The sequence below is a fragment of the Heliangelus exortis genome, chromosome 4 (assembly GCF_036169615.1).
Source record: "Heliangelus exortis chromosome 4, bHelExo1.hap1, whole genome shotgun sequence".
Lineage (NCBI taxonomy): Eukaryota > Metazoa > Chordata > Aves > Apodiformes > Trochilidae > Heliangelus > Heliangelus exortis.
In genome coordinates, this window is record NC_092425.1 from 1381079 (window position 1) to 1407075 (window position 25997).

Genomic DNA, 25997 nt, shown 5'->3' on the forward strand with positions numbered 1-25997 from the left:
AGGTTTGCTGCTATGGAAACAAGTTTTAGACTCTTCAAAGTTCACAAGCTCCAAGCTAGTGGGGGAGGCTGCTTTGTCTTTTAAGAGAAATCCAAAACTTCAGTTGATTTTCAACATCCATTGTTTGCTTCTTTCCTTCCCCATGACAGATCTCACCCATCAAGGAACTCTGTCCTTCCACCCCACCCAGCCTGCTCAGCACAACAACTGTCTGACTGCACTTATCCAGAAGGTGACTCTGCAGCACAAACCCCTCCTGCCATCCATCCATCCATCCATCCATCCATCCATCCATCCATCCATCCATCCATCCATCATCAGCCTTTCCAGACAGCCAAAGCACAGCTGGTGGGATCATCAGATGGAATCAGGTGGGAACAACCCTTCCAAGAGCTGGGCAGTCAAGACCAAGTCTTTTCCAGTCACTGGACAAGAAACACTCAGTCTTGATATAACATTTATTGAATATTTCCACTCTAGTGGATGAAAAGTCTGTACAAAACCAAACATTTCCTTTACTTCAACCAATCTAAAACCAGTCCAACTCAACCAAAACCCACTGCAAATACAATAGCTTCTTTGAAGCCATGGTAACACTTAAATACGGTTAAGACTTCAATGCAGAAATTTGGTTTGTTAGGAAGCTCCAGAGAGCTTCAACTTCTCAAAGTTACAAAAAGGCAAAATCGTGTTTCACAGATACAGTCCACTGGAATCACCAACACTGGACAATTAAGTACTTCAGATCCTGAGATAACAAGAAGTCCTGGTATCCTCTAGACAGTTTTCTGTTGTCCTTTCTTTCCAATCAGAGACTTGTGGATATGTGGTATTACACCTAAGAAAGGACAACAATTAACACCACATTATTTCTCCTCAACTCCACTACAAACAAAATGAGAGTACTAAGCAACCTCTAGTTGTTTTAAGGAGTTCTTGCCCCCCAGCTCCTCACAGACAGCAAGGGATTTACATACCACCACCAGCAATTGTTGCCTTAATGAGAGAATCCAACTCTTCATCTCCTCTAATTGCCAGCTGCAAGTGGCGGGGAGTGATACGTTTCACCTTCAAGTCTTTGGAGGCATTTCCTGCCAGCTCAAGAACCTGAGAACAAGGTCATTTTGGAATTGTGGCACAGATCAAGACAGACCAACAGCCTTTGTGACACCACCACAACAACCAATGCTTCCTCCTTCTGAACTCTGCCTTTCAAGTTTCCCTATCTCCAAGGATAAAATGTGCTTAGAGCAAGACATGTGTGTAATGGCACATTTTTATAAAAAATCACACTTCAGAGGCCTTTCCCCTAAGTCACAGCTACTTGATCTGAACAAGACACAGACCCAAAAACCCCATGCACGTTTCTGTGTCTCCTGATGATGCACACACTTAAGGCTAGCTCAAAACAACTGAAAAGCTCACTGTGCAGTCCAAACTGGCAAAACTGCCTCACTAAGCTCTGGTGGTGATGCCATTCCCAGCTTGCCTGCCCCCCTCACAGGAGAGCTTTACCTCAGCTGTCAAGTACTCCAGGATTGCAGCACTATAGACTGCAGCTGTGGCTCCCACACGCCCATGGCTGGTAGTCCTAGACTTCAGGTGCCTGTGGATGCGCCCAACAGGGAACTAGAAAACAACACAAGTGTGAACAGGCTGGGACAACAGACACAGAAAACCACGTGCTGGCAACAAAACCCCAGTGGCAGAAGCAGAACCAGTCCTAGACTACATTTCAATACTTGAATATCCAGCTGAGGACACCGCATGCCAAGTTCACCTCAGCAACTCCACAATCCTAACCACAAGCAGTGCCACCTGGGGAATGCTCTCCCCTCCTGCAGACACGTGGGACATGCAGAGATACTCACGCCAGACACTGACAGACCTAACAGGGGTGGGACACAGACAGAACGCAGCCCGCGCGGGTTTCACAGGGCACACCGCAGAGCTGCGGTCAGCCCACTCCAGGCCCCGTTCCCTGCTCACCTGCAGTCCGGCACGCTGCGAACGGGACACCGCTTTAGTCTTGGTCTTCCCGGAGTCCTTCCCAGCCTTCCCGCCAGCCTGGCAGAGAGCGCTTCAGAACCCGCACGCCGCAGCCGCCATTCCCGCGCATGCGCTGTCCGCTCCCCGCTCCCCTCCCGCAGCCCCACGGGAGGGGCCCCGACGCGCGTGCGCGGTCCCGCCACGCCAAGCCGCACGAGACGCTCCCCGCGCGCATGCGCACCCGCCGCTCTCCTCCCCCCCCCCCCCAACCCCCAGGCCTCCTCCTCCTCCTCCTCAGCCCCACGCCCGCAGCACCTCAGGCCCCGCCGCCACCCCCACGGCGCCGCGGCCGCACCCACGCAACACAGCGACTCCCTCTCTCCTTCCCTCCCTCCTCCCTCCCCCTTCCCACACACAATGTTTCCCCGTCCCGGTCCCCCCGAGGGCGCCTCACCATCGCGAACCGGACCGCAGGGAGGGTCAGAGCCAAAGCACGTCCCGCACAGAGCGATCCCACAGCGCCAGCACCCACCTACCCCGACCCGCCGCGATTCAAACTGCGCCCGCTCCCGCCTTCCCCCGCCGCTTTATAACCGCCGAGCGCGCCTGCATCCGGGAACCCCGGCCTCGCCTCCAGCCAATGGCTGCGGGCGAAGGGCCCTCCGTCTCCCCCAGCGACAACCAATGGCGGGGAGGGGCGGGGCCCGCCTCGCGGTCCGCATCGCCGGGCTGGCCACGCCCCCCTTTAAAGGGCGGGGCGGCGCGGGGATGCCCCGCCAGAGCGGCGGGGGCGGGGGCACCGCGACCCGGGGCACAGGGTGAGGGGGTGCGGGGCCTTGCGGGGCTCTGCGCCGGGGCTTCGCCTCCTTCCGCTGGGCGAGCTGCCCGGCCTGGAGCCGCCGCCCCCAGGCTCCACTCCGCCGTTGTTTGGGGGCAATAGAGGCGCAGTGTCCCGGTGGGGCTGCCCTGACCGCGGGATGGCGGGCGTGGGAATCGCATCACGGATCCCCGGTCTGACCCCTCTGAGAAGTGACTTCTGACTGAAAATTAATAAAATTAAATAAAACAAAGCGGCCGGGGGGAGTGGAAGCTTCATGTCCAACCTCAGTCCCCCCTCTTCAAGTTTTAACCCATTTCCCTTCTCCTCTTCCAACCCCCCATGTCCAAAGCCCTCCCCCAGCTTTCTTGGAGCCCCTTCAGATATTGGAAGGTTGCTCTGAGCTCACCTGGGAGCCTCCTCTGCTCCAGGCTGAACAACCCCAATCCCTCAGCCTGGCTTCCCAGGGAGCTGCTCAGCCCTCTGAGCATTTCAGTGGCTCCTCTGGACACCTCCCAGGAGCTCTGTGTCCTTCTGATGCTGGGGACTCCAGAACTGGACGCAGTAAAAAAAAAAAAATTAGTAAAGATTTAAAACTTTCTGGCTCTTCTGCTCCTCCAGCTGACCCCAAGCCCTTGGCCCCCGCTTACAAAGGACCCTCCTTTGCCCCAGACAACAAAACTTTCAGGAGCTGAGTTTTGTGCTGCCTTTGTGGGGTGCGAGAGCTTTCCATGTACACCCCAAGAGGGAAGGGCCACATCACTGCAGGAATCTGGTGCCCTGTTTATGTCTGCTGGCTCAGCCTGCTTGAAGCATTAGTTGTTGATGCTGTCCTTCAGCAAGCAGGGAGATAAGAGGGCTTGGATTGTTATTATTTTTTTTTTACGTTTAAAGACAACCCTCAAGATTTTACAGCAGGGTACAGAAGGTTTTGTTCCTCTTGCTACTGTACCAATTATTTCTGTCCAAAGTGCCCAGAGCAAGGACCCATTTCCCCTTTCCCTTGCAGGGGGGAGAAGCCAAATCACAGGCTACCAAACCCTCTGGGAACAGGGGAGACACAACAGAGGAGAACTGGAGATACAGGCAGGGGAAAAAAAAAAAATTATTTTCCTCCCTGGTTTCTCCCCACAGAAGCGTTAGCCACGGGGACAAAAAGAGCTCCTAGCAGATGGAGCTAATCCCTGGCACAGATGTTCCCTGCTTCCCACGGGAGCTTCCCCATGGCTCAGGCTCCGTGCTCCCAGCTGCCTGGGGCTGCCAGGCTGATGCTGAAGGTGAAGGTAACACAAGGGCTGTATTTTCCACACAGATCAGGCCAGGCAAATGTCAGCTAGAGGAGATGTAGGTACCTTCAGATGCCCCTCTGCTAGCTAAGGAGCCTCTCTGACCAGACCATCCCCCTCTCCCAATATTTAAAGAGAGAAATGAAAAATAACTTGGGTACACCTGGAAAAAACCCCAGAGCAGCTTCAGAGCCAGCTGTGAGCACAAAAAGCCCTCAATCCCAAATATGCAAAGGGAGCACTCACCCCTCCAGCTCCCTGATGAAAGCAGTACCAAGGCCACCAGCCCACGTGTCTCACCCAGTTTGCATCGTGTCACCATCTCACTAGGGAGATGAGCTTCAAGAGCACAGCAAGTTGGGGGGATTAAGTTTAGAGTGGACAGCTAAGACAGCTCAGTTTTTAATATAGAGTTTTTAACAGGTCTGAGTGTGACCTCACTCCCCCTTGGATGAATAATTTAGTTATTAATGTGTTGGGGTTTTTTTGGGTTGATTTTTTTTTTGTGTGTGTGTGGCCTTTTTTTTTTTTTCTTTTTCTTTTTCCCCCCCACATCCATAACCACCACTTATATTCCTTCAGGCTCTACTGTTGTGCTGAGATCAATCACATCACAGCTTGTACTTGCCCCTGGGTCCCCTCCCCTAGCAGAGGGCACTTCCCTGCTGCCCTTTTGCAGGACCTCTATCAAATAACAGGGTCCTGCTCAGATGAGTCTCCCTGGTGGCTGCTTTACTTATTTTTTTTTCTCTTCAGGAGGATCACGTCCTCTCTGGTCCCACTGCTGTGTTCCTGCACAGTGATTAATGGGTGCAGCTGCTTGGTTTAGCAGATACATTTATTAACCTGGTGTCTGGAAGCAGCCTCACACAGCTCTGTAAGGGGTCCGTGGGTAACACTGGCATCCTGATTCCAGAGACCTGGGCTGCTCTGCTGGCTCTGGGGTGCTCACTGCACACCCTGGGAGCAGCTGTTAATGCTGGGACGGCCTCTGAAGAGATTTGTATCTTGGTCTTGTGTAGCCAGCTGTGAAAGGAAGCTCTAGCTCCTTGAGCAAAATGCAACGTGTCTCTCAGAGATGGAAAGCTTTACCCTCATCCTCCCCACTGCCCGATGCAGGAAATTATCCTCCCCCAGTGCCCTGATTCTCCCTCTTGCCCAGCCCAGCCCCATTCAGCACAGTGACTGAAGTGCCATCTGTGCAAGGGGTTGTGTTGTGCTCTAAAGCCATGTGCAAGCACCCACCCCGAACATCTGCAGCCTGGGGAGATCCCAGGCTGGATGCAGGGATGCCGGGAGGGATGGAGGGACAAAGGGATGGAGGGATGGAGGGATAGAGGGATGGATGATTAGAGGGATGGAGGGATAGAGGGAGGGATGGATGGATGGATAGAGGGATGGATGGATGGATGGGTGGATGGATGGATGGATGGGTGGATGGATGGATGGGTGGATGGATGGATGGATGGATGGATGGATGGATGGATGGGTGGATGGGTGGATGGATGGATGGAGGGATGGGTGAATGGATGGATGGATCAATGGATGGAGGGATGGATGGATGGATGGATGGATGGATGGATGGATGGATGGAGGGATGGGTGGATGGGTGGATGGATGGATGGAGGGATGGAGGGATGGAGGGATGGAGGGATAGAGGGATAGAGGGATGGAGGGATAGAGGGATGGATGATTAGAGGGACAGATGGATAGATGGATAGAGGGATGGAGGGATGGATGACTAGAGGGATGGATGATTAGAGGGATGGATGTATAGATGGATGGATGTAAAGATGGATGGATGGATGGATGGATGGATAGATGGATGGATGGATAGATGGATGGATGGATGGATAGATGGATGGATGGATGGATGGATGGATGGATGGAGGGATGGGTGAATGGATGGAGGGATGGATGGATGGATGGAGGGATGGGTGGATGGGTGGATGGATGGATGGAGGGATGGAGGGATGGAGGGATAGAGGGATGGATGGAGGGATAGAGGGATGGATGATTAGAGGGACAGATGGATAGATGGATAGAGGGATGGAGGGATGGATGACTAGAGGGATGGATGATTAGAGGGATGGATGTATAGATGGATGGATGTAAAGATGGATGGATGGATGGATAGATGGATGGATGGATGGATGGATGGATGGATAGATGGATGGATGGATGGATGGATGGATGGATGGATGGATGGATGGATGGATGGATGGATAAATGGATGGATGGGTGGATGGATGGGTGGATGGATGGATGGATGGATGGATGGATGGATGGATAGATGGAGGGACACCTATGCCCAGGGGACATCATCAGTAAGGAGGCTTATACCCATTTATTTTCCTGAGAAAGCAACCTTTGGGGGATAATTGCTTCTTCTTGTTTACTCCACCACAACTGGAGTAGACACTGTGTGCACCTGAGGTGGTGAAGTCAATGGGAAGATTTGTGCTGGTCTGAAAGATGTGAACTGGCAGTGTGCTATCAGTTCAATAGCAGATGTTATGTAGTGCTTCCAGTAAGTGTGTGCTCCTCCAGCCTGCTTACTAAAAGGTTTAAGTTAATTTGGAGCCTCAAACAACTGGGAAAGAATGAACACCAATCTCCCTAAAATTTTCTTTTTTGTTAAAAATTACCTTTCCATTCTAATAATAGCAGCTAAAAAAAACCAAACCCAAAGCCCAACTCATAAGTAGGTGTGGGACCTTCACCACTTTCTTGCTCTTTGCTGCAGTGAAGGTCCTTGTGCTCTGGACTCATTTCAGAAATTTCCAAGTTATTTTACATTTCTTAATGCAGAAGTTTGCACTTGGAAGCCACTGATCCTCCACTCTGGCTACTGATTTCCAAATAAATCTGACAGACTCTGAAAGTGACCCACCCTCTGACCAGAGCCATTCAGATCAATCTCTTCAGCCCTAACAGGGCTGTGGCTGAGCAAATGCAATGGACCCAATGGGGGCAGCATAACATAAGGAATAAAACTGAAAAAAAGCATGGAGGGTTTTCTGCTCAGTGAGGTTTTTAGGCTGAGTCATGACTAGCAAAAAGGTAGCCTTGTTCTTTGTGAGGGGGGAGAGCTGCCTTTAAAACCAAAGCACAGCACTTGTCTTGCTGTAAAACTGGGAAGAAAAACATCACATGTTTTATTGTCAGGCACCCAGACAAGGTCAGCACTTGGCACAGGATGGACCTTTTCTGACAGCCATCCAGGCAGGATTCCCTGCCATGGCTTCAGAGTGGGAAAGGTAACATTCATCCAGGATCTTGTGTTAGAGAGGTGTTTTCTTCCAGAGGTGAAGGCAAACCAGAATTTAGTGTCTGAAAGTCACTGGGTGGAGCTACTGCAGATGATTAGAGGCATAATGAGACACCTATAAAATGTCTGCCTTGAAACTCTTTTATAGCTTAAAAAAAAATTTAAAAAAATCCCATCCTTTAGAATTTTCTGGAAGTCCTGTGTGTTCTGCTGATTTCCTGATTCCTGATTGCACCTTTTCTAATTTTCTGACCAGCAGCTGGGCCTGTGTCTCCTTGCACTAACCCAACACCCAACACATCAGAGCTCACGTGCCTGGGGGGGCTGTGCAGTTGGGATAACAAGATCCTCTGACCATCTGCAGCAGTGGCAGCAGCAGCAGCAGCAGCAGCATCACTTCTGGAGAGCTCTCCTTCTCATGTGAAAAGAAGAAAAAAAAAAAAAAAGAAAATCAAGTTTGTTAAGTACAGTGATTTATTAGCAGGGGCCTTCAACATCTGGCACATGTCTGGAGGAAGAGGAATACCCAGCAGAGAGTTAAACAGCAAAGGTTTTAATGAGTTGGGGCTGGAGCATCTCCTTTTCTAGGCTGTCTCCTGGGGACGTGTGTCCATCCCTCTTATCTTACTGCAGCAGCTGGGCTACTGCTCCCATAAATCAGGAGGCAAGGGGATGTGAGAGGCTGCTGGGAGGGCAGCAGCAGTGCTGGGCTCAGACAGAGCAGGACAGGTTGGGATGAGGCACCCAGAGCTGCTGCAGGAGCCAGGGATGAGGGACCCCAAACCTGCAGCCCGGCTGAGAAGGGAAGGAAGGGGCAGTGCTGGGACCTGCCCAGAAAATCCTTCTGCAGCCCGTGGGAGCCCCCATCCTCCTGGCCTGGCGTGGAGCAAGTGGGAGGTAAGCACGGGGCTGGGTTAGGGGCAGGAGTGGTGGCACTGGGGGGCTGCTGGGTGCCAGCCTGCAGCTGGCTGGGCACGGCAGGCAGTGATGCCACCAGCTTCTCCCTGACACCAGAGTCCCCTCTCACTCCTTTCCCGAGGCTTCAGGCAGCCTTGCAGGGAACATAAGAGGTGCCAAAGCTGTGAGGATCTTGCAGCTCCCCAAATCTGTCCCCATAAAAAGAACCAATTTCTGCTGCCTCTTGCAGCATCCTGCTCCTGATCTGCTGCAGCCACCTGGGACGTTCCCTCCCCTATCCCATATTTCATATCCCATATCCCAGCCCCAGCAGCAGGGATGATGAAACAGCACAGTGACAGCATGAGGCAGTGCACAGGCACCGTGCAAACCCAGCTGCTTACTCCCCAGCCTTTCCTCTTCCTCAGAAACCCTGCCCTTGCCTTCACCAGAGATCTGCTCTGCACTGAGAGCTGAGCCCTTACCACCACCTGTGTCTCCAGCAAGGAGCACTTCTCACCACGGTTCTAGTCCTCTTTTGGTTTGGGTTTTTTTTTTCCAGGGGTCTCATTTCCCCCTCTTTATATGCAAACCAAACCTTCCAGCAGTCACTGATCAATCTGTGACTTGCATTTCCTCTTGGACTTGCCAGTGGCTTTCAGGGATTTACTTACTCACCAGTGCTCCCAGGCTCTGCTGTGTTTGCCAAACAGCTGGGAATGGGCTGTGAAAACCTCGTGGAATGAATGGGCTGGGTGGCTGGTGGGAGGTGGGGATGCCTCCTCAACCAGAACAGCCACATTTCCCCCCTTCCTAAGCTCATCTGCCAGGAAACCAAACGTTGGGTGTTTGCACATCACCACTGCTTACCTAGTTTATCTGCTTAGCCTAATTAGCCAGCTAGCTTCATTTAATCCTCAGCATGTGCTAATCCCAGTTAGGGATGGGTGTGAAGAGGAGCTGTGTCCCCATCAGGAGGTGCCAAGCTCCTGGCAGGCTGCTGCCTCCAGCAGTTCCTGGAGCTGGTTGTGGTGTGGGAGTGCAGGGCCAGCAGGACAATGCCCATCCCACACCTCTGCTTTTGTCCCTAAGGAGCCAAAGGGCTCCTGGAAAATTGGGTGGGCAGGAGGGGCTCCTACAGCCTTTTCCTAACCCTGCTCTCCTCTGCCCAGCCTGGCATCCCAAACCCCTCCAAGCCATGGTTGCTCACGTTGCCAGCTCCTCTGCCTGGAGGTTTATTAACATATAATAACTAATATAACTAATAACTAACTTATAATAATAATTTATTATACTGGTTATTACCAGTTAACAACCAGCTCACTGAACAAATTTAATCCCGTTTGGCATCAAAAAGCAAACAGCCCAATTCTGGTCTCTCACCTTCTTTTTTTCCCCTGCTGGTGCAGTACCTCAGGCTTTCCACTGATTTATAGCTCAGACACAAGAAGTGTCAGCCCTGAAGTCCTTCCCCTGCCAGGTGTGTGTGTTGGTGACGTGTCCTCACTGCAATGATGGGTGAAAAGGTGTCTGAGCCAGGAGGTCCAGACAAGAAGCAGGAGCAGTGATGGGTGAAGGGCTGCTTGGGAATAAAGCTGCTCCTGGCAAACTTCCCTGATGAATTGCTTGCTAAAGCGTGATGCCACCCCATGATTTTTTTTTTTTTTTCCTTTTCTTCAAGAGGACCACTGGGGAATGAAGTGGTTGTAGTTTCCTCTGCTGTAGCAGAGCTAAAAGGAGATATTAACTCAGGAGCTGATCCACTCCTTCCTGCAGTCACTGGTGCCTTTCCTGCCAGCTCCAGTGGGTGCTGGAACCTGCTCTCCATCAAAGCTGTGGCTGTGTGAGCCTTTCCTCACATCTCCCTGCAGGGAATACCACTGGAAGGCTTTAGAGCTGGGATGAAATACTTGCTGTAGCTGGTCCTAAGCTGCTTTTCCTCCCTGCTCTGCTTCTCTCTTGCTCAGCTGGCAGCAGTGATCACCGCAGCCCTCCTGCTGCTCTACATCTTCCTCTGCTGTGAGGACTTCCACTTCCAGGTGGCTCATCTCTATGCTCGTCTGGGCTACCCCAGTGCCCAGCACCTCCTGGGACAGAGGTATCTGCAAGGTAAGGTTTCCCCAAGCCATGGGTAACCTCCTGCCAGGGCAGGGAAGGGCATCAGCCAGAAGCAAGGACACACCTCTGGGCTGTGGGGTACACTGGAGGTTGGACACTGAGGTTTTACATCCTTAAAAAAATAGGTTTCATATAACTTTTTTTAAAACATTATATATATATTTTATAAGTATTTTTATAAATTATATTTTATAATTTTATATGTTTTTATGTGACTTTGCTACCTTGTCTCACACCCAGGAGCCGGAGTGGAAAAAAATGAGGCCATGGCCATGCACTGGTTCAGGTGAGGTGCCAGAAAACCCCCACCTCCTGCCCTGGGACATGGTCCTGACAGAAAAAAAACCCAACTCCTGTCAGGGGAAATGGTCCTGCCAGAAAACTCCAACTCCTGGAACATAGTCCTGCCAGAAAAATCCCAGCTCCTGCCCTGGGACATGGTCCTGACAGAAAACCCCCAACTCCTGGGACATGGTCCTGCCAGAAAAACCCAACTCCTGGGACATGGTCCTGCCAGAAAAAAACCCAGCTCCTGGGACATGGTCCTCTCCTGGGGCCAGGCTCCAGAGGGCAGCAGGGGAGGACCAGGAGCTCTCAGCTCCTTGCTGTGGGTTGGTTGCTTCACTCTGCTTTCCCCACCTGCTATTTCTGGGCTGTTTGGTTTGGGTTTAAAATCAGTGGGAAGCAAATAAATATCCTGACAGCCAGAGTGGGGGGGGATGCTGGTGCTGCTGGACAGCCTTTTGGGGTGGCTTCCTCTGTGTCTTCTCAAGGCATGGAACAGTACCCAGCAGCAGGATTTCTGAAATACCTCTGGGGCTGAAATACCTCTGCCTGTGACAGCAGGGGTGTGATCCAAGAGGGCATCTGGACACATGGAAATCCTGAAGCCCTGGCACCCTTTATGGATCAGGATGTTTCCCAAACCAGGGCTTGAAAATTCTAAAGGGGTCACCTTCCAGGAAAGGGATTCCTCCATCCCTTTTGCCAGCTTTAATTCCCCCTTTATAAGACATTTGAACTCGGGTTTGCTTCTTTTGTGCTTTCTTAGCCTTCTCTTTTCTCCTCTCTCCCTGCTGCAGGCAGGCTGCAGGGCAGGGCCATCCTCACTCCTCCTTCAACCTGGCACTGGGGACACTCAGAAACATGAGCCTGGCACTTGAAGAAGGGTAACCTCAGCTCTCCTTCTTCCTTCCCATTACAGCTGCACCATTCCCAGATCCTGGGAGAGGGGAACCCAGAGCTGTAGAGTCCCATTCGTGAAGTTGCTCCATTCCCAATGCCCTCTGCCTGTGCTGTCACTAGTGGAATGCTACCTGCACCAAGGAAACTGAAACCCCAGTTAGCACCAACAAGAGCTGAAAACTTAGGTGCCACAATATCAAAAATACCTGTGCTCTGATTACACTTCTGTTTTTATTTGGTGATTTCCCAGGCAAGGCAAGGGACAAGACCCCTGGTGGTACAGAGAGAGCTATCGAAGCCACCTGAACATTTTGCTGTCTTTCTTTTAGGGGTTTTCACTCCTTTTGCACTCTCCTTTCCACTCAGTGAGAAGTTTTCTGTTGCCTACCCAGAGGTTGGGTTGGAACCACCCAGGAGAGGTTTCTGTCCCCAGTTTGCCCCCACACTGCACCCCAGCACTGCCCACAGCCACAGCAACCTTTCCTTGGCCTTTGTACTGCACCAGCTTGGCCTGGGCTAAGTGGAGATAAAACAACCAAAGAGTTGGGTTTGAACTATTTTAGTTTGAGCTGATGTTCACTCCAACTCTGAAAATTAAAGCTGAGGTTGGGGGGAGCAGTCTTAAGCTACCTGGAACTAAGAAAAGCAACCTTTGGGTAAACCCTGTGGTTGGAGACAGTGCATTTTCCTTTCAATCTCTGCTGCACATGGCACGATCAGGCAGACTGAGGCACTGAGTGGTACCAGGAGTGTGCATTTTAAGAGCTCCAAATCTATCTCCAATTCAATTCAGACCAGAAAATCAGCAAACCTAAAATACACATGCTCAGACCACAGGAAAATGCAAAACAAAACAAAATCAGATCATTTTCCAAACAGAATGGAGCTAACTTTACAGGTGTTTTCAAACCTGTGTGGTCCTCTTACAAAAGCCTAAATAAATGAAAAGTAGCTAGGAACCAATCAAAACCCTCTTCCAGGTTTTCCTGATGGAGTTTTCCTGTCCTGCAGGGAAGTGGAGAAACTCCTCAGTGTGGCAGCAGCCCGGGGGCTCAGAGAAGCTCAGCAGCTTTTGGAAGCCATCCTCAAGAGCAGAAACGTTCCCTGAACAACCCCAGCAACACTGCTGCTCCTCCAGCCTTACCCTCTTCTTCACTTCTCTACCCCACTTTCTCCTCCTTGAGCTTCTGGCTTCTTGGCATTAGGATCATTTGTGGGACAAGACCTTTGCTTTGCAGGGGATCCCCACGGCCAGATCCACGGCAGGGCTGTGCTGCTGCTCCTTCTCCTCTTGCTCCCTGGCTCAGCTCTTCTGCTCAGGGCTGGGAAGGTGGGGTGGGGGAGAGAGATGGGTTAGGGGGTGACAGGGATGTGACAAGGGATATGAACTGCTGGCACTGCACCCACTCCCCTGCTGGTGCTGACTGAGAGCCAGAGATTGATTTGGGTTTGATCAGGGGCAGTTCCTGGGCTGGTGCTCTGTGCATTTCATGCTCTGCTCCTGCAATCTGTGATCCCCACCAGGCTCTGTCACTGGAAATCAGTGTGACATGCATGCATGGTGCCATTTGTAACAGAAATGACAGAGATTTAACTGAAAATATAAATAATGCCCTCACTTACAAGCTACCATTCCTTACCAATGTTACTATTGCCACGCCAGCTTCAGGGAAAAGTCATTAAATGTAATGGAAACTGCCTTCATTTTCAGGGTGGTCTCAGTTTAAAACCACAGAGGGAGGAATTGCATTTCACAGGAAGTGCACTCACTGAGCAAAGATCTGCAGCACTTTGCTACCAATGAACTTCTTTCCCAGGGCTGCTTTTCTTTTTTTTTTTTTTTTTTCCTTTTTTCCTGCTGTGATTATCCAGCTCACTTGTTGCATTACCTGAGGTCCTGCACTCCCTCTGGCTGAGCCTGAGGATCCAGGGGGTTGGTGCTGCAGGGAGCAAATAGGAGAGCAAGCAACAGAGGCCAGGTTTGAGCTTCTGGTAATTGCTTTTGTGCCATGACTCACAATTAAAAGCCTGGAGGATTTTGCTCGGGCTCCCATATCCCCATTCCCTCAGGTGTGAGCCTCAGGATCCTTCCAGGGTGAACACACAGGGAGCATCCTGCAGAGCTGGAAAATAAACCACAAGCAACCTTGCAGGCGTTTCAGCAGTGAGAAAGAGCTGCAGGTTTTGTCAAGCCAGTTATCAAACAGCAGCAGGAGGAGGCTGTGGCACCTCAGCAAGGGGTGGGGAATTGGGGAAGGAAAGATGTTCAGTGGTTTCCTGCAGCATCAGCTCCTGCATTTCCAGCCCCCCCTGGGACAGGAGTGTCTCCCACCCTGACTGGTGCTTGCACAACATCCCCCTGGGGGTTTCTCTCAGTCCAACCCCCCAGCAGAGGGTTTAGGAGTCCACAGCCCAGGGTGTGCCCTGTTCCTCCTGCCTGGTTCCCTCTTTCTCCACCACCCAGCCTCACCAGGGTGGCACTGGCTCCCCCTGGGGGGACCCTCCTGTCCCCCCGTGTCATTTGTCCCACACAGCACCAGCTGGACCTCCCCAGCAGCTGCCAGCCCTCTCCTCCTTGGCACTGCCTGTACACAGGCAATTAGAAGGGTTTTCTTTCCCAAAACACAGCTCTAATTATAACCTAATTCAGCTTATTTGAAGTACGTTTTGGTAGCATTTCCATTATGCAAATATCAATTTATTATCCTCACATTATGTTTTGACTACAGTTGTGTTGCTAATTAGAGGCAATTTAGCTGCTTTAAAAAAACCCAAAAAACCACCCATCCTTTCCTCTCCATGATCCCTTCACTTCCTCACAAACCACACAGAGCAGACATTTAGCAGAGAGCCAGTGATGAAAACCTGCAGTTATCAGCTCCATTTTCATCACTCTAATTGCCTTGCATTATCTTAGAGGCCACTTTAAAACCACAGAATTTTCTGATCTGCTTGGGTTTGGAGGACCTGAAGAGAGAAGGGTGCCTTACCCCAGTGGAATTTCAAACCTTTTCCTGCCCAAACCTCTGGGTGGGTTTGGGGCTGCAGCCACGCTGCTGCCTCTGCCTGCCAGGGAAAAAATGCAATGGTCAAGGTGTTGGTCTGGCAGGAGGGATGGGTTCCAGAGATAAGGGGGAGGACAGCTGACCCCAAGGGTCTGGGACAAAAACCTCTTCAAACAGGCTGTGGCCCAGGGCTTTGTGTGCCCTGCCAGCAGAGGCAGTGGAAGCTGGGGCAAAGCCCCATGGAAGCAGCAATTCCTGACTGCCCTGAAGCAGCACAGTGTAGGATTTGTTTGTGGGGGCTGCCCAGCTCAGTGTGGGTTTATAGATAGACAGGGGAATAGATAGACACCTCCTGCCCAGGGAGGTGGTGGAGTCCCCATCCCTGGAAGGGTTTAAGGGTCCTTTGGATGTGGTGTTGGGGGATGTGGTTTAGGGGAGAACTTTGCAGAGTAGGGGTGATGGTTGGACTCCATCACCCCAAGGGGCTTTTCCAGCCTAATAGATTCTGTGGTTCTGCTCTAAGATGGGCAATGGAGATATTTTTTGGGGGTGTCTGGGAACAGGGGGAGTTTCTGGAGGGCTGAGTGCCTGCCAACCTTCACTGATGTCCTTAAACACTGCACAGGGTAATTCCCCCCAACGCCCTTTACAATGGCTGTGACTTCTGACTGCTTTTCTCATGCCAACTCTTCTGCTGGGCACGCTGGGCTTGTTTGGTAGCACAGCTCCAGGCTGGGAAGGGTTCTACACATTTCATGGGCAGCACTGAGGTTTCTGCCTTCCAAAGCATCTCCAGGACCACCCCGGTTTGATGCAGCTGCCATAGATTCTGGCTGGGGAAACACTGCTGTACCAAACGTCCTGAGGAGCTCTCAGAGCTCCCAGAAAAATGGCTTCTGACGAGGGGAAGGAAGCCTTATTGCCCACAATAAAACCCCATCCCAAGCAATGACAGGCAGAGAGTGCTGCAGCTCTGGCTCTGAAGTGTCTGCTTCAGCAGCAGCTGAACATTAGGGGTCCCCAGTGGACTTTCAAAAGCTGTACTGGGAGGGGAAAAAAAAAATACAAAGGAAAAAAAGCCAAACAAAACTAACTGGAGCCTTCCCGAATTTCTCCACAATCTAAATCCCAATACCCCAACCCACCTACCAGGCAAGCTCTGTTGATACCAGGGGCAAAACAACAGCACTGATGCTCTGACGTAAAGCCAAGGCAGCAGCCACTGGGCTGTGCTTACACAAACCTCAGCCCCTTGGGAAGGGCTTTTTCTTCCTGCCCAAAGCCAAGCTTCAGAGCTTTCTGCCCCATTTTGCTCTTAACTGCAAGTGCTGCAAAGGGTTGGTTTTGTCTGGCTGCTTTTTCCAATCTATTTTCCCTGGGGCACTGGAGCAGGCAGGGGTGGGGAGTGGTGGGCTTCAGCTGAGAGGAGGGAGATGCAGAGCCCAGCAGCTCTTCTGAAAGGGGTGTTGTACAGCAGCCCCCCAAGATCAGAGCTTTGTGGAGGGCACAGGCCCTGCAGAAGTGCTCTGCATTTGGGGTACCCTGCTTAAAGCCCCCTGCATGGTGATGATGTGACTCTGGCCACTGGGAGGGGAGATGCTACCTTCAGTGCAAACACCTTGAAGAAAGGGGTTTTGTTATGCATCCAAATAGCAGCACTTTAAATGAAGGCACCTCCCTGACAGGGACCAGAGGGTGGCTTTGTCTTCCCAAAGCTGAAATGAGGGTTTGGAGTGAGGTGTCCAAGAGCCTGGCAGCACTTGGGAGGGCTGACATTTCAGTGGCCATGGTTTACAGCTCTGTAATTCAGCTCTTGGATCTCATAGGATAACCTCCATCACTCCTCCTCCTGGATGGCAATGGGACAAATGCCACATAATACAGACCAGTTAGTACAAGACAGATGCCAGGTGAGCATCTCGTGCCTTCTTGGGCAGGGTTTTGCCCAGGGTGCTTTCCATCATCTGCTCCCCTCCATCTGGTTCCTGCTTGGGACCTTTTGCAAACACTGTCTCTGCTAGAACAAGGCTTAACAATCCCCTTTTTCCATTGGCAAACCCATTTTTTAACACTGAAAGTGACGAAGGGAGGAACGGGAGGGGCTGGGGGCTGGCTCTTCCCCTGGACATCTTTGTGGGAGAGCTTGGATTGAGTCAGTCATAAAAACTCGAGGGAAAACTTGAGCAGGCCAAAAAGAGGGGATCCAGGTAAAATATTAGATGCAGGAGCAAGGCAAAAAAACCCCAGAACTGATGAGGAAGGGGATGGGTTTCAGCTGTAGTGGTGACTTCCCAAGAGCGATAAGCAACCACAGTTTTCTGTAAGCCAATCTCTAGATTTATGAGCTACCCAGCTCTGAGTGTTGTCATGGCACAATTAGGACATTTGTAGGATACCTTTGTGGTATCCTAAATTTTATGGCTGTTTTCATCAGTATTTGTTTGCCATACCTCAGCCAGACCTTACTAAGTACAACAGGATTGTACCTCTGTAGTGGCTTCCCATTCCTAGGAAAATTTCCCCAGTTACCCAAAAGCATAAGCAGGATAATATTCCATGCACTTACACACCACCAGCCAAATGCCTGTGGTCCTGGCCCTCCACAGAAATGTGGAGGAAAAATTCCACTGGTTTCACTCCAGAAAGAACCAAGGAGATGCAGCCTGCACTGACCTGCACCATGGGAACTGTCTCCTAGATGGAACTAAACGTGTCTCTATCCCACTTTTTTGGGGAACCACGTCAGCATTTCCTGGTATTTGCACATAAATGTAAATTGCCACAGAAATCCATGGATCCACTCAGAGGTGGAAAATGTTTTTGCAGGGTTCAGAAAAAGCAGGTGAATGGGGATGCCTTCACCTCTTGCCACCCCCCAGCTGATACTTCCCCTGCTCCCTGTCAAGTGGCTGTTTCATTAAGGAGCCAGCTCATCAAAATCAGAATAAATGCTGCCACAGCTTAACACTGCCCAGATCCCCTTTTACTGCCAATTTTCCTCTGAAATGAATAGTCAGCCATCCTGGTCTCTACCAGGGCTGCCTCTCCTCTGTTTGCTACTCACACCAGCATGGCCAACTGCCTTAAAAATAGAAAAATCAGCCAATTTCCAACCCCCCCTCCTCTCCTCTGTGACTCATGCAGCACAGCACTGACTGATCCTCACTTGGTTCTCAGAATGCCTGGGTGCTGGTGTCCACTTTATCACCAACAGCACTTTTGTGTAATCAGAAAAACCTCAGTGGCTTTACCCAAGCTCAGATAAATATCAGTTTAAATTTAACTTAATCCGGCAGATTTTGTCCCAGAGTCCTAATTCAGCAACACACCTAAGCCCATGCTTAAATTATTTTATATTAAATCATTTTATAGAGTGGGATGAACAACTGAGTCGAGGCCTTGGGTCTCTGGCACATCCAGCAGTTCCCAGGATGGAAGCTTGGTTCACAAAACCCAGCAGTGGGGACAACTCAAATCCAGGAGCAGTAAAAACTGTAATATAACTCACTTTTTTAGAGCTGGGGGGAAACCCAGCCACAGATATTTTCCTTTCTACATGAGATGGGAACCAGACCAGTAAGTGGTTTCCTGAAGCCATTTGCAAGACATGATTTAGGATATTTTACATACATATAAATATATACACACACACACACACACACTGGTTGAAAAACTGTAAAATGAGAAGGCTCTTATGGACACTCCAGCATTCAGAAAAAGCCAACTGAAATGTATTCCCATCACTCACAGGATGAGTGCTCAGCTTAGGGGCTGAGGGACAGGCTCCATGGCCACTGAGGAGCAGAACCACAGAATGTCTCTGGTTGGAAGAGACCCTCAAGCCCATCCAGTCCAACCTCTGACCAACACTCTAAGCTCACCACTAAGCCATGGCCCTAAGGACCAGTTAAACACCTCCAGGGCTGGTGACTCCACCACTGCCCTGGGCACTTTTCCAATGTCTGACAGCCCTTCCAGAGAAAAAATGTTTCCTAATACCCACCCTAAACCTCCCCTGGTGCAGCCTCCATCCCTTTCCTCTGGTCCTGTCCCATGTCCCCAAGCAGAGGAGGCTGTGTCCCCAGCAGCCAGCCCCATCCCTTCCCAGCTGTCTTTACACTTGGCTGCACGCAAGGGGCAGGTTTTGTGACCAGACCCCATGTCCACAGCCTGTCAGTGCTCTCTAAGTGCCATTTAATCTCTCATAAAATTCAAACTGAAGAGCAGGTTCCTGTTGGTTAGATCAATACAGAGCCACTGGGGTGTGTTTACATGCAAACTTTGCTGGAGTGGTGACAAGTTGTCACTCAGATGTGACCCTGCATGGTCCCTGGGTTTCTTGCCCATATATCACGATGGCACCTGCCTTCCCTCTCCTCTTTTTGCTTATGGAAAGGCTTGCCTTGAGGCTGCCAAGCACTCAGCTCCCCAGCAGTATCAATCCATTGCTGACTTACAAAGGATCTTTTCAGGTATTTCTTCAACACTCATCTTGGCTCCTGAGCATGGAAATTGTCCTGGAATCCCAGAACGGGTTGGGCTGGAAGGGAGCATCCAACCTGGCCCCCTCTCTGTGCGTGGCTCAGGACACAAGTCCAGCTGTGGTGAAGCATGGTTTTTCAGGAGGCCTTGTTTAGCTTGGGCTTTACCCCTCTCTAAGAGCCAAAAGCACCCCTGGTGTCTTGCTGGAGCCTGCTGGAGTCCCTGACCACAATTTCTGAGAGTATATTGCAAGTTACAGCCTGTCTCCAGGAAGTGTTCCAGTGCTGAATTATAACAAATGCTGATGCCTTTGGGGGCAATAAAAATAACTCCAGCGTGTGACAGAAAATGAGTTATAATTCAGAATAATTCTTGGTAAAAAGCAAGCATTTTTTTTAATTACAATCATCACTGCTTTTTGATTCTGAGATAAGAAGTGGTTACCATAGTGACCCAACCCTTACAGATAATTTTCCCCCAATGTTGCATAAAACCCTATATGATACCTGCCTGCACAGAAAGCAATTTATGAAGATGAGATTTCCAAGTGTTAGGCCTTGGGTATGAAACAGCACTGGAGGCTACATGGGGAAAATAATACCCTTCTGGTGACTGCCTGAGAGCCTCCTGGGCACCTTTCCCTGCAAGCACACTCACAGACACTGCCTCACATTTGCTGCAAGCTACAAATCTTCCTCAGGTTTCCAGCCCAGGTAGGCTCTGCACAAGAATTCTTCCCTGTGGAGAACGAGGGAAAAAAATAGAGAGAAGAATAGCAGAGAGATGTTTGTCCTGCAGAACAAACCATCCAGCTATTGCCTACCACCAGGGGGGGGGGCAAAAAAAATCTTTTTTTTTTCATTTATTTTGAGCAGTCTTAATATGTCCTTCTCTACTAGACCTTCTCCCAGCATTTCCCTGTGAAGATTTCAGGAGATAAATTTTCAAGTCACAACCATTGCTACCATCAATCAAAGGCACATTTTAGTGCATGAAACTGAATCACAGTCAGCAGGGAGGCAAGTACAAGTTACTGGTCAATAATCTGATAATATATTATATATATTTTTATAATAATATAATAAAATAATAATATATAATATTTCCCTACAGCACTGACCCAGCTGGAGGGGGGGGAAAGTGAGCTTTCTCATCTCATTGTAGAGTTTCTTGGTACCTGTGATGCCCTGAAGCAGCACACTTTGGTATCCAACATCCTATATTAAATTTACCCTGCTGAAATGACTTTATGACACTTGCTTGTAACCCCAGAGCACCCTTTGATTCAGGAGAGCACAAAGGTGACAACCCCTGGACCCTGAACCATGGGTTTCTGCCTTTCTGAGGTGTCTTCTCCTGCCAAGCCTCAGCCACAGTGTGGAAATCCTGATGCTGTGGCTCCAGGTGATTCCTGTACCTGGGGGCTCAGCTTGGGCTGGTGGCTTTAATCAACCTTTTCTTTTTGGAAGTGAACAGATGCAAACTTCTCCCCCCCTGTACTGGCAAGGCATGGGGGTGTTGCAGAGGTTTTACACCCTGCTTCAAGGCTCCCCTCCTGGGAGGTGGTGAAACAGTGACCTTTCCAGCTGTGACCTGCAGAGCAGCAGGAGGTTTCTCTCTCTCCCACCACAGGGTGATTAATCTTTTCAATAGCAGCTTTAATTAAAAACTGTTGAGCCTTCCAATAAACATCTCCCAGCCCCCTGGCTCTGAGTGTCTAGCAACCTTGAGGAAGATCAAGCCTTCAAATTCCTGGTTTAATAAAAGCTGCTCCTCCTCTTCCTCAGTGCTCCCTCCTCCCTGATAATGTGCTCCCTGATAACCTGGGATGCTTCAGGCTCCAATAAATTCACTTGTGCTTCAGCTTGGCTGAAATGCTTGTGCTTTCCATAGAATGTTAGGTGCAAAAGGCAGAGGCTTAGATAAGAAGAAGTCTAAAGGAGATTTAAGGCTTCCTCTAAAAATGCTAAGGAGCTACAGCAATCCCAAATATATTACATGATCTATACTACATATAAATATATATATACACACACCCCACTCTCTGAATATGAGAAATGAAGGATACAAATATGACAACAAAAATGAACCTTTGCTTCACTACCTAGACACAAGACCAAGGAAAATGGGACAGCCATCCCCACGTATCCTTAAACACTCAATACTTTGCTAATTAGCTGCAAGTAACAGCATTAATAACAGAGAAATCTGTGAGAAATGATCCTCCCTGTGCAGAGCATGAGCTGAGCACCTCCTTGCACTGCACTGGATGAATTTCCAGTGTTCTCCACCCCCCCAGGACGTGGCTGGTGTTGGGACTCACTCCTATAAAAGCAAACCCTCTGGTCAATAATCCTATAAGTGACCTGGAGGAGGTGGGAAGTGCTGATAAGCTCCTTGGGGGGATGGCACAGTGTCCATGTAATCACACCACTCCCCACCCCACTGCTGTGCCTGTCCCTGCTCAGTACCAAAGCACAGTCAGAATAACCAAGAATAAACCCCAGCCTGTGGTGGGTTTGCTCCTAATAACCCCCTGCCCATTTGAAGAAGCCAAGAGTGGTGCCAGAACCTTCACAGCTCCACAACCCAAACCCACCCCCGACATCAGAACCACCCTCAGCTGGACCCAGACACATATTACAGGTAAATAAATAAACACCAGAGTCCCTGCATGGCCACCTCCTGCCCTGGGGTACCCACATTTACCCCACAGTTTCCCAGCTCTGGCTCTTGGTGGATTTACCAGGGAAAGAAATCCCAGATTTTCCATCTAAACCAGCCCAGGATTGTCTCATGTCCCTTTTTGTTTTTTGCAAAGTGACCAAGGTGAATGTCCTCATTTCTCTGTCTGGGGTTTTGTGTCACTTCAGGGTATTTTCTCACCACAACATACACAATTAAGAAAATTAACCTGACCAAGAGCCCAGACCTGAAGTGCTGTAGGCTCACCTGCCAGGGAAGTTTCCTCTGTGTAAACCCAGAGAGGCTGAGACTGCTGCTCTGCACGGAGAGGATGGGTTTGCACCAGAAGGCTTCACTGTTTCTCTGGGATTCTGTCATGGTGTGCTGGGAACTGCAAGCCAGCCTGACTGAAAATAGATGTGAAATGATGAGAGAGGAGAATGCAAATGGCACAGGAGCTCCTCGGTGTTGGGCTCAGCTCACGCTGGCTCCTGCCCAGCAAACGGGGCAAGGATGCTGGGGAGAGGTGGGGAGAGGAGGTTTGGGAGGGTGACACAGAAAGTTGAGTGCCAAGGATTGCTGGGAGGCAGCTGGTGGCAAATAGCACCAGGGGAGCTGTAAACACCGTGTGGGGGTGAACCATTTGGAGGGGAAAAAATAGAAATAAAAAGAGAGCAGTTGACATCACCCTAATATTATCCTTTAAAAAGACAACCAGCAGCGGCAGCTTCCCTTGATTTCTCTTGCAGTTGCAACACTTCAGCCTGAAATGAATTTTCCTGGGTTTTAACCCTGCAGAGCAGGAGCAGGGCCCGTGTGAGCCCTGGGGAGCTGCTGCCTCCATCCCCTCTGCAGACACAGGCCAGGCCTCAGCGCTGGGGTGTGCTTGCACCCCCAGTTCTGCTGACGTGGGAATAATGTTCCTCATTCTCAATTAGAAAACACAGACTCAAAGCATTAACCTGCTCCACCTGAAAGGCATCTCTGAGAGCCTAGAAATTATTTTATCTATAATAGTTAGGGTTTCTTCTTCCCTGCACACAGCCTTGAATACTTGGAATGCTCCTTGCAGTAATTAGGTCCATTATCTTCTCCTTATTTTGCTCCATCGGGTATGCTGCTTGTATTCTACATTAATTCCTCCTGTTTTCAACACACAGAGGCAAAACAGCTAATTTTATATGCCAGACCCAGCTATGGAAAATAAAAAACAAAACCATACACGCCTAAGGACTGAGGCTCAGCTAAAGTTCGTGCATTGCCTTTGCATTGCAGCTGAACCCTAATGATTGTGTTCCTAAAAGCAGCACAGTAAACAAGCTCCCCCATTTAATGGGGGAGAAAACAAACCAAAACAAAAGCCCAGAAAAAAGCCTGGAATATTTTAAATCAAGTATTTCTGGACCTAAATGTCACCTTGCAATCCACAGCAAGCCTCAGAAAGCTGCAGCTTTTCAGGCAGTTTTTGCAAACGCAAGAAAACAAAAATCTTCCTCTCCCTTTTCCAAATCACAGCCCTGCCTTGCAGTGGTTTCCGTCCTTCTTGTCCCTCGGAGAGGGATCTGATATTATCAGATCACCTGGCTCAGTGCAGGCAAATATATCGGGACAAGCACTTGGATTTTCTCCCCCCAGGGCATGCAGAGGGACAGAAACACCCCCACACTTGCCCCGAGGACACAGCAGTGGCTTTTTCGCTGTCAGGGTTTCTCCTCCTGGTACTTTGGGTTTAATTTATGACCTGAGTGGGGATGGAAAACTGAGGATGTGGACAAAGCTGCACAGGAGCTGTCCTGGTATGGGTGAGCAAAGCTGCCCACAGAAAGAAAAGTTTGCCAGCCTAGAAGGGACACAGGGAAGCCTGGTACAAACTCCCGTGTTCCCAAAGAGTGTATGGTGCACGCACCACCAGGGGCACCATCCCCAACCCTAAGCACAGGAAAAAATGTTTGTTTGAAACGCTGGAAGCCCAGAGCAGAGAGACAGCTTAGTTCTGGTAGTCAGTGATCAGAAGCTACCCCTTACCTTTGCCTGGAGCAGCAGCCCAAAGCCCTTCTTCCCTGCCAGGCTCCTGCTTCTGCTGCTCCTTCCGTGTCCCTGGATGCTGGAGAGAGAGAGAGCTCCTCACCACCTCTGCTGGGCCGTGCTCCTGCACACACTACTGACACAGGGCAGCACAGCTGCAAATGCTAAAATGCAGTTAAAAAGTCTTAAAAAAATATTTAAATCCTATTACGAGCTTTGAGAAGCCACCTGAGAGGAGCAAGCATCACTCCATTCCTTCACAGGTTTCAAGGCTGGGTGCACTAGGTGGGCAGTCAGGCTCCAAACTTCACCCTTGAGCTTGAAATGGAGGTTTTTGACTGGGTTTTTTCTGCTAGACACAGAGGTCAGTGGTGGCCTTGCACAGAGTGAGGGGGTGCCTGACACAAATAGCTCTTCTTTCAGATGCTTTCATGGTTCTGCAGACAGAGCCTGGAGAGATGCAGGGAACCTTTCCACCCTGTAACACCCGGAGTTTTCAGGAGAGGGCAAAAGCAGACCAGCCAAGGGAGCAGCCACAAGCATCACCTCTCAAGAGAGAAGAAACACAGTTCCAGGATCATAACAATTTCCTCCCTCAGTAGTTGCTCAGTCAGACACATCTTCAGAGTATTCCAGGAACCAAGTTGCATTGCCCAGACCCCCAACAAACATCTCCTCCAGCCAAGCCCGGGCAAACTCAGGGCCCTAAGTGCACCCAGTTTTTTTTGGGGGGGGGGTGAAGACACCCCAAATATTCCATCCTTTGCAGACAGCAACACCCCAACTGCCATGGAGGAGGCAGCAATAAGAAACCTGCCTGGGAGGGAGGTTTCCCTGCTGATCACAGAGTGGTGGCACCTGGAGAGAATGATGATGGTGATGGGGAGCACCTGTGCCTCAGGGCCAGCACCCCCAGGGGCTGAGAACCTCTGAGCCCCTTGCCCAAGCACAGGGAGCCCTGAGCTAAGCCACTTCATCCCAGGAGAAAAGCCTCCCCCAATGACTTTATTTTATATTTTTTATAGTAGCAGCTCTTTTCTGAGCTCCTTGGTGCTGTGTCTTCTTTGGACGAGTCCACATGAGGTTCCCAACAGCAGTCCTGGCAGTGTCTGGCTGGTGTGGGGCACCCAGAGCAAGAAGCTGTGAGCTGAAGGTTTTGTTTCTCCTGTGGGTTCTGTTTTTTCGTGGGGTGAATGTGAGCAAGTTCAGCTCTGGCTCTGACCTCCCCCAGTCATGGGGAGCTCTTCCTCACCCTTCCTCCCTCCCTTGGCCACCTCATCTCAGACAAGGTGCTGGGATGCAAGCAAAGCTGTCCCAAGGATAAATACCTTTGGAGCAGAGGAGGTAGGAAAGGTTTGAAGTGTAAAGCTGGCAGCCCCCCAGGAGCTGCAGGGACCACCCCTCCAACCCGTGGCACATAAAAAAAAAAGCTCAATTATTGCTTCTTAGAAAAACCAGATCATCTCCTAGAGCCGGGGACTGAGAGGCACCCAGTCATGCACGGCTGAGCGTTCTGCCGGGTTGTTCTCTGCTCCCCTGCCCTGCCTGTAATTGCATCGCGTTTTAATTGTTCGGCGGAGGCAGAGCTCCAGCCCCGGGGGCAGAGGAGCTGGGGAGAGCTCCACACATCAAATCCCTGCCCAAAGAGCAAGCAGGCAAAAAGCAGAGAGAGGAGGGAGAGGGGAAGGCAAAGGAACCATGGTCAAAAGAAGAAGAGAAGCCCTGGCCAAGGGAGCATCCTTCTGCTGCAATAGGAAAGCTGGAAATTGTTAATAGTACTAAAGAGCACAAGAACACAGCTGCTTTGCTATCAGAAAGCTCCACATCTGGCAGAATTTCATTTGCTGTGGAAAGCAGAAACCAGCAAAATGCCCCCAGAACCCTGTCTTCCCTCCCAGCTTGATTTCCTGGGTTTTGGGTTTTTTTTTTTTTTTTTGAGGGTGCTCAGTGGTGTTCCCTTGAGGGCTACAACAAGACCCCAGAAGCTGCCATTTCTGCTCTCAAGGCACGTTTCCTGCAGGCAGGCTCATGTTTTGTCCCTGGGCAGCTAGAGGTCCTGACACTGCTCCTTTTGCCTCCCAAAAAAAAAATGCTGCAGGTGCAAATCCCTGGGAAAAGAGCAATTCCCAGGGCTGTCCCCCAGCAGTGGCAGGGCAGAGGCAAAACCCAAGGGGTAGGATGGGTGGGACACGGCCCCTGTGCTTGCACAAGTTGGGCAGAAAGTGCATCTTCTTTAT

At 50.3% G+C, this 25997-nt stretch overlaps 1 protein-coding gene across 1 annotated transcript; it reads right to left on the reverse strand.

The window, feature by feature from the left end:
* Window positions 1–444: 444 nt before the first annotated feature.
* On the reverse strand, window positions 445–2604 carry H2AZ1 (H2A.Z variant histone 1). The gene is made up of 5 exons (XM_071742584.1): window positions 2444–2604; window positions 1990–2067; window positions 1516–1629; window positions 978–1107; window positions 445–838 (listed from the first exon to the last, which is right to left on the reverse strand). The coding sequence occupies exons 1-5, from the start codon at window positions 2444–2446 to the stop codon at window positions 777–779; spliced, it is 387 nt and encodes a 128-aa protein (XP_071598685.1). The 5' UTR covers window positions 2447–2604; the 3' UTR covers window positions 445–776.
* Window positions 2605–25997: the final 23393 nt, after the last annotated feature.